Source organism: Patiria miniata, unplaced genomic scaffold (assembly GCF_015706575.1).
Source record: "Patiria miniata isolate m_02_andy unplaced genomic scaffold, ASM1570657v1 HiC_scaffold_4, whole genome shotgun sequence".
Taxonomy (NCBI): domain Eukaryota; kingdom Metazoa; phylum Echinodermata; class Asteroidea; order Valvatida; family Asterinidae; genus Patiria; species Patiria miniata.
In genome coordinates this window covers 205,584-214,883 of record NW_024037071.1, presented here as the reverse complement: position 1 = coordinate 214,883, position 9,300 = coordinate 205,584, and the positions used below count along the sequence as shown (strand labels likewise).

At 39.6% G+C, this 9,300-nt stretch overlaps 1 protein-coding gene across 1 annotated transcript; it reads left to right on the top strand.

Annotated features, from left to right (window-relative positions):
* The first annotated feature begins 1,486 nt into the window (after positions 1 to 1,486).
* On the top strand, positions 1,487 to 2,700 carry LOC119739582 (delta-type opioid receptor-like). Its single transcript, XM_038214567.1, has one exon. The coding sequence runs from the start codon at positions 1,542 to 1,544 to the stop codon at positions 2,583 to 2,585; it is 1,044 nt and encodes a 347-aa protein (XP_038070495.1). The 5' UTR covers positions 1,487 to 1,541; the 3' UTR covers positions 2,586 to 2,700.
* Positions 2,701 to 9,300: the final 6,600 nt, after the last annotated feature.

The following is a 9,300-nucleotide window of genomic DNA, read 5'->3' as shown; positions in this document are numbered from 1 at the left end:
AAAAGCAAAACAAAAAATCAAACAAGAAAGAAAAAAAAGAAATAAAGAAAGGGGAAAATGGAAAAATAGGTGTGAAGTCATATTAATTTAGCTATTATATATTAATTTAAAGCACATTTCACAAAATTGGCGTCTGCAGGGGTGTCAATGTGGGTGGGCAAGTGTCCCCCCCCCCCCAACCTAGAAACAAATTATTAAATTGAGAATATGCTAGCGAAAGTACAAGGATTTTGCAGGGGAAATGTGCTTTTCCCCTCTCCCTGAAAGTCCTGGCGACGCCCATGCAGCAGGGAGATTCCCAAATCTCGATTCCGCCCACAAATTCAAAGCAATTACAGATTTGTCAAAAAACTGGGGAGGAGCCAAGGTGAGACCTATGCAAGTCTAATTCACAGGTGTCAGTCGGTCAGTTAGCGAGTGAGTTAGTAAGGTACAAAGATGATTATAGGTCGGCCCGCGTATCTATTTTTTGTTTGCAGCATACATCGCATATTAACCAATCACATCACGTACCCTAACATGAATATTTATCACGCTGTGTAAATGGAAGACCCTTAGGGTCTCGCGGTGTTTCCCTTCCATTAAACTTATCCGAACCAACAGAAATATTGGATGAAAATGGACATGCGTTCGAACCACAGATCTTGCGATCCATTCCACAATCCACTAGGCCACTGTGGCAGCTCGACGAAAGCCGTTATTTGATGTACATGCATGAATGAGAGATAGCGATGGTGTGACACCATTCAAATTTTGTTATGAATAAATATCGAACTAACTGAATAACCAAAATCCATTGACGTTGTGTACTGCAGATTAAAAAAAAACACCGCCGGCCTGCCCCCAGCTCTGGAACAGAAACTAAGTAGAACGAAGAATCACATAAAACACTCCGCATTTGGTTTTCCATAATTATTTTTCAGAATGTTTCGCGCGATAGTTAATCAATAATGTAAAAATAATCTTCTATTTTCGATCGATTTTTGCAGTCAAATATGCGGACTAGCAATGCTATTAACTTGACTGGGTTTTTTTTGTCACTTATACTGAATCGTATCCTAAATGTCCATTCAATATTAAGGCGCTGCTGCGAATGCGATGCAGTTTTGTACACATTTAGATGGAAACTATTGGTCGTACGTATTGCACACCCGAATGAGTTAACATTCTTCAAGTCTAAAAGTCTGTGACATATAACTGCATGCACAACAGAATCACTGTCCACCATATTCTCTATTCGTTCAAACAGTCGTAAAAACATAAGAATGATTCACCACATGTTAAAACAAACCGCCCATTGCTTGACCACTGGACATCATCACATCACATAGGCCAATAGGAACCAGCTTTGTGGTTGAGGCCCCACCTTAGTGGCACGGATTTTATCCAATCAGATACGCTGGAATCCAGTTTGACGTTCGCCTTTGCTTCGGTCGTGATTGCGATTTGATGCACAATGGTATAAAATCCGTCAGCGTTTCCTTTTTTCATATCTGGGTGTTGACAGTAAGTCCGCGACAGTTTATCATCAATTCCGGCGCATGAAGTATAGGGCATATTCTATTCTCAAAATACTCGACATGAATTCTACAAAGGAAGACGGGCACGGTAGTGAATTTGGCTCTCTGATCACAACACTCACCGTGATCACCTCCTTCCTATCTTTACTTGGTAACGGCACGGTGATCACCGTCATGTTAGCCAGACGTCGAGTGTTCAGCTCCTTCACCAATCGTCTCATCCTGCACCAGTCCACCATTGACGCTATTAATGGGCTGATGTTCCTCCTCCTACGAATAGTCAAGAGCCTCAATCTTGTGGTGTCTAAGGAAAACAACTTCTACGACCAACTGGTATGCCGTGTCTTGGCCTCAGATGTGCTGTTGTGGTGCGGGTACGTGACGTCCACGTACAACCTCGTCCTCATCTCGCTGGAACGGTTTATGGCAATCTGCTACCCAGTGAAACACCGGAAAATGGTGAACAAGCACAAGTTGAAGATAGTCATTGGAGTACTCTGGGCTATCAGCTTCGTCTACAATTTACCTTTATTGTTTCTGAACGCGCCATCCGAAGGACGCTGTCAGATAACGGCCGCTGAACTAAATTCGCAATTTCTCTTAGGTGTTGTAGCATTTCTCATCGAATACCTTGCACCTTTAAGTATCATAGTCTTTGTGTATGGAGCAATTTTTATCAAACTCAAAACGAGACGTGACGATTCGCATAATTTTCGAAATCAAGCCAAAAAGAACGTCCTTGTTACACTCCTGATGATAAGTGTCCTGTTTGTGGTCTGCTGGACGCCTGTCGAATGTGGCACCGTCATGCTATTCAGTCGTGATTTTGATGATGATGTGCCGGTGGTGATGGCTGCAATGTCACTGCTTATCAGTTTTAACATGATCGTGAATCCCATTGTGTACTGCTTCATGTACAAACAGTTCCGAGATCAGCTGAAAGATGTAGTGCTGAAACGACTGCGACGTAACCAGGTGCAGAGTGATGAGCTGCAGGTTCCGAGACACATGCCAGATCCTATAGTGGTAATACCGAGGGACTCCCTAGCAATGGCACATCTTTAACGACTCGATCTTTGATGTTTTAACAAATAGTATACAAATAATAAAGGTTCATGAGTGCAATGTTGAGAATATTCTCATGATTTGAAAGATTGAATGAGTTGAATGGAACATTCCATCTTTCAACGAATGAAAATATTCTCACCATTGCACGAATGCAAAACATTCATTATTTGTTTTATATGACATCCAAGTAGATCTTTGTCATTTGATTGGAGGATACAACTTTAAGAACAAACAAACTCCCAAAATTGAATCATAATCCACTACCTTTTTCAGCTGGTTCAATGCTAGCAAAGATTTAAAAGTCATCAAAGTCAAATCATTGACAAAAATGAAAATTAACATTGTAAGTTCTTAAAGTAATGCAAAAAAATTATTAGGGCAACTGCATCAACTTCAAAGGCAGGTTTTGTACTGCTATAACGCATGATATTGTCTAAAGAGCGCAAAGATCGTAGCGCCGGGTGCCGGGCCGTTGCACGTCTACAGCGTGCGCGCGGCGTGCATTGGATTAAAAGGGATGGTACGACAATGCACGGTGAACGGAACCAAAAATGCACGGTTATGACGTCGGCCGTGCAATGGTTCGATTAATGAATGCCGCGTGACCTACAATCCTCCAATCAAATGACAAGGGTTTACTTGGGTGAAATATTCAATAGAATAGTATTCTATAGAACAGTATTTCAATATAAGTGCAAAAACACGGGAGGCTTCAGCATGTTTGCACTTTGGTGAGTCATCCTTTTTCTTTTGCGGGTGGGTCTCCTTTCGAAGCCAGCGAAGTAAGAGCACAACACACTCCTCACGTAAGCGTACATTCGTATCGAGTGACGTCACAAAATGGTGAATATTAGAAACGACTTCAAGTGAGCTAGTTAAGCCGCAGTTGATTCCACCCTTGTATAAAACAGTCTGTGTTAACTCGTAAGAGGTGTAAAACTAGCAAATTCAAACAAAAAATTGCACGAAACAATTTTTACTGTACTGCAACCTTCTAAAAAAAAAAGTATAGCTGATCCATGTCTTATACGGTGTAATATATATTATGGTCTCGATAGTATCGTCCATCTGTATCCACTTGGAGCTAGTGAATAGTAAAATGAAATTCATAAACAGATTAGACAGTTTACCTATTGCAAGTGGTCAGGGAGCCCGTCATACAGGTTGTTTTTTAGCACTACGCGCGCGAGGCACATACCATAGATATGGCTAAAGGGGCGTTTCACAAAATATGAAGCAAAATTGTTTATCAAATTCGTTGGAAATTTGCGAATTTTTAAATTTGTTTGACTTTTTGACCAAAAGGTATTTATGAATGGGAATATGCAATTGGCCGGTATTAAACAGGTACGTTTAAAACTGGCTAGGGGCATGGACGCGGATAATGCCCCCGGCTTCGGCTCGGGCTATTTTCCGCGTCCAGGCCCCCAGCCGGTTTAAAATGACCCTCGGAGTTCTAAACGTACTTGTTTAAAGCCGGCCAAGCATATATTTATTCCCTTAGTAAATGGAGTGTCATTTCTTCTTTGCTAAAAAGGTAAAATCATGGATATATAGTCGCGTCCATCACAAGTCCTAGTCTGAGTAATAGGCGAAATTTAAAAAAAAGATGTTGAGGATCCCCACCCGCTTTCTTTTTGAAGGCCGCCTCTTTTTTTTCTTTTCTTTTTTTTTAATTGAAAAAAAAAACGAAAAAAATTATACATTTAGGCCTAATGATCTTTTTCCGAAAAAAATTCGTGCTCTCTAGCGTCACCGTGATTATGCTGTGGAAATTTTCGATTTCTCCGTTTGGTTACAATGGGGGCTATCAAAAATAACCCGACCGGTCATTTTGTAAAATGGGTAGGGCGGCCATTTTGGAAAACGTGTACAAAAACGTGTTGAGTCCCTCCGGTTCTTTTCAGAACCACACATACTCACAAAAGAGATGTATTCACATGGTGCTACCGCAAACTTATTCAAATGAGCTTGACAAAGATTTTCTTTTGTTATTGTTTATCCACTGTTACTTGTGTACTGGACTTGTGAATGGACGTGGGATTTACAAAGGGCGGATCCAGGGGGGGGGCCAAAGGGGGCCATGCCCCCCCCCCCAAAAAAAAAACGAAACCATTTTTTTTTTTTATGTGACATCGCAATAAAGGCAGGCAATGAGTACACCACCATCTTTTCCTCAAAAAACATTGGTTAAAGTGGTCAGAAATTGCCTCAGATCGCACCACAGAGCATCTAGAATCCAACATTTTTTCGGGGCCCTTAAGCGGGCCCCGAACCCCACGCCGTAATTTTTGACCCGCTTTTTGGGGGACCCAAACATTTTTTGGCCCCCCCCCCCCAAAAAAATTGTGTTCTGGATCCGCCCTTGGGATTTACATATGACTGGACTTGTGATGGACTTGTGATTACATACGTAAGGCCAAAAAAAGTCTCCGGTTTCTGGTATGGAGCTTGCCCAAAAAGTGGTGCGGCGACGCGGCTTTTTTTTTACCTGATTTGTTTGCTTCAAATGTCGGCTGATGACTGCAAATGGTGCCCGACTAAACTTAGTGCAAATATATGGGAGTCCAGAGAGGCCACATAAAGCTTATTCTCGACCATAACCCAATCTAAAAACACGTTAAAATTGTGCAGCAGCAGGATTCCAGTCAAACCAGTGAGTTTGGCGGTTTTGAGACATCATCTTTTATTGAAAAAAAAAAGTTTTCATTTTGCCGACGCGCATGGCTACGGCGACGCGCGCGCATACCAGAAACCGGAGACTTCTTTTTTTTTGGCCTAAAGGGAATATTTCCAGTTTTAAATGTCATCTAAAGTAGATTCTTTCATAACTAGATACAATTGAGTATGCCCTGTTCGTTTGGTTGGGAAGTAAAACTAAATTATACTTGTATGTTTGATTCGTTAAATGCTATTGGTGCATATTTGCATATTTGCGCCAACAGCAATGATGACATCTTTATATAGTGTTTGATTGTAACGTAATACTGAATGTACTTGTGTTTGATTGAAAAGTAAATTCGATTATAGTAGTATTATTGTGGTAATCACGGTAAAATCGTTTTCACATAAAAGTTTGATTGTGAATTTAAATTTGATTATACCTGTACGTTCGATCGTAAAGTAAACTTGACTTAATTCTCTCACTTCAATTGTGCTTAATTAAAACGTGTATCGCAGTTAACACTACACTTTAACAATCCGAGATTTAACAAGTAAATTGATGTTGAATAATTATTACGAAATCCAATGTGAAATAAACGTGTTTATGAAGTATTCAAATCCTGACTAAGCGGGGAATTCGGGGGTCGTTTTTCAACCCATTTGTTGCTGCACTTTTATTGCTTGTATGTACCTTTATGGTCTCAAGTTACAACAAACATTTCTTTTTGGTCGCAAACAATCTTCGTACACAATTTGATAGTTGGATTCGATTGAAAAGGCAAATAAACTGGAATTGCTGTCTTCCTTTCTCAAGAGTTCCACAGTTTAACGTATAAAAAAAAACATTTTCGTCTTACTTGTCATCAAGTTTAACATAGCACACCTTTTGGATAGGCCTATATACACTTCATTGTTTCACTGAAAATAAAACGAATAGGCTTCTATGTAAAGTAAGGTTCAATATATACTTCCGTGTTGGTTGTAAAAGTAAACTTATACTAATATGTTTGATGATACAGACAAGTGAAATAGTTATACTCCTGAGTTTTATTGTAAACGAATTGGATGATTTTCAATTCAGGCGATTCACAATGCAGTGCGCCACCAAGAGTTTGCCATGGAGAGTCAATTTTTCAGGTTTACGTTCGACAAAACATGGTCCATTTGAATGAGTGTCAGAAGACAACTTGAGCTAATATGTTATAGATTGGAGCATAGCGTTCTGCCGCCTTACAGAAAACTTGTACTTCACATTCTTACATTTGCTAGTGCATTTTTTTTAATAGAAATTTTGTTTTAGTTCGGGGGGAGGCTAGACAACCGCCACTGTTTTTCTCTCTGGTTTGAAAACCGGAGAAAACCGTCACTTTACTCGCACTGAGAAAACTATTTCAACCCATTTCTTTTTCTTGATGTCCGTTAGTGTTCCTATTCATTTTTCGACGGATTAACCCAACCCCTCAAAAAATGCCTCAAAACAAATTTGTGGACAGTGTGGACGTATGCAAGTCCACAAAGCGTTCACGCTTCCTGGTGAAAAAAAACCTTGTCTACATTTCAGCACGGATGAAATTGGGCGTCCTCTACTATAACATCCAGCCCTCCCCCTCCCCCGATGAGAAACCCGGATACGCCGCTGCTCTCAGTGTAGTCCTGGCCCAAGACGGAGCGATAGTTGCATTGTTGTGTAGCGCACTTGCATAATTGGATTTTTACTTTCTTGCACTAACTTCTTGGCCATTTTGTAGCAATGGGGACGGGGCCATTTTACTTCAATTAGACCGTCTGTACTAGCTCTGTGCATCATCACCGCAGTATCTCGACCGTTGATTGATTCCCGGAAAGCGCTAAATGATATGATACTCGATCATACGAAAGCCCTGTAGTGCCATCAAGTATATATTTCGCCAAGTTCGTTTTTATGAGTTATATATTTGGCCAAGTTCGTTTTTATGAGTTATATATTTCGCCAAGTTCGTTTTTATGGGTTATATATTTGGCCAAGTTCGTTTTTATGAGTTATATATTTCGCCAAGTTCGTTTTTATGAGTTATATATTTGGCCAAGTTCGTTTTTATGAGTTATATATTTGGCCAGGTTCGTTTTTATGAGTTATATATTTGGCCAGGTTCGTTTTTATGAGTTATATATTTGGCCAGGTTCGTTTTTATGAGTTATATATTTCGCCAAGTTCGTTTTTATGAGTTATATATTTCGCCAAGTTCGTTTTTATGAGTTATATATTTCGCCAAGTTCGTTTTTATGAGATACATTTTGTCCAAGTTCGTTTTTATGAGTTATATATTTCGCAAAGTTCGTTTTTATGAGTTATATATTTCGCCAAGTTCGTTTTTATGAGTTATATATTTCGCCAAGTTCGTTTTTATGAGTTATATATTTCGCCAAGTTCGTTTTTATGAGTTATATATTTCGCCAAGTTCGTTTTTATGAGATACATTTTGTCCAAGTTCGTTTTTATGAGTTATATATTTCGCAAAGTTCGTTTTTATGAGTTATATATTTCGCCAAGTTCGTTTTTATGAGTTATATATTTCGCCAAGTTCGTTTTTATGAGTTATATATTTCGCCAAGTTCGTTTTTATGAGATACATTTTGTCCAAGTTCGTTTTTATGAGTTATGTATTTCGCAAAGTTCGTTTTTATGAGTTATATATTTCGCCAAGTTCGTTTTTATGAGTTATATATTTCGCAAAGTTCGTTTTTATGAGTTATATATTTCGCCAAGTTCGTTTTTATGAGTTATATATTTCCCTAAGTTCGTTTTTATGAGATACATTTTGTCCAAGTTCGTTTTTATGAGTTATATATTTCCCAAAGTTCGTTTTTATGAGATACATTTTGTCCAAGTTCGTTTTTATGAGATATATTTTGTCCAAGTTCGTTTTTATGAGATATATTTTTCCCAAGTTCGTTTTTACGAGATGTTCTTGTGTGCAAAGTGTCACGTGCGCGTTGGCGTTCATCACTTGTTATTCTGTGAGAACATGCGAGTTCTGGATCGATCCTAGGCCAACCCCACAGTACAGGCCCCTGAGTCTTGCGGGAACGAAGCTAAGTTTAATTTGCCGTAGGCCCCCACCCAGATTCAGTATATCCTGTGTCGCCCTGCTGTATTGACTGGAGGCAGCCCTGCGCTGTCCGCCTTGATCTTCGAAGGTACGGTAAAATGGGAGTAATCGACCACTTATGAAAAACTGGCACTGCTTTGTATAAATGAGAATGTGGGATCTTAACCATAATTACTCATGACATGATCATGTACTAACCATGATTTCAGCATAGCATCAACCCTAGTCAGACCAGTCCATGGTCAGACCCAAGGTTTTTGCTTAGTAACGACTGGTCGAATTCTTAATCAGGTCGTATATTCCACTTACTGTAAACAGATGGGATGGAGAATTCGACCGGAAAAGGAAAACCAGCACTGACTAGTGTAACTGAGAGAGTGAGATCTTAACTGTTATTACTTATATTTATTAACATGACCATGTATTTACTTTGTTTGCAGTATATAATCAACCCTAGTCAGATCCATGGTTTGTGATTAATAGCCAGAGGTCGAAATCTTCCCCGGTCGAATATTTCACTTACACTGACTGTACACTAGGTGGCCATTTATTACTCAGATTGGTCAAGGGGTACTGCACTGAAACTGCGCCTGAGAGGGTAAACACATGGTAAATATGTAAAGCACCTGAGGCTGAGAAAGTGGACGTGGTGCTGAACGGAAATGCATGGAACACTTTCCTTTCTTCTGGCACGATCATGTTAGTACTGTGATGAATCATCAACTATACGTTTTATACATTAACATAAACTGTATAGTGACTTGTCTGTAGTGCCCAGTCACTCATACTAGAACATCAGCATTTAATTGGCCAGCGCTGTTAGTGGGCGTGGCTTAAGTCATCTACTAAGCAATACTGCATTTTCATTGGTTGAGGCACCCTGTGTACTTAAGTAATGAGGGGCATTTATTGTATGTGAATGTATATGACCATGTTGGCCTATAAAAGGCACAGTTCGA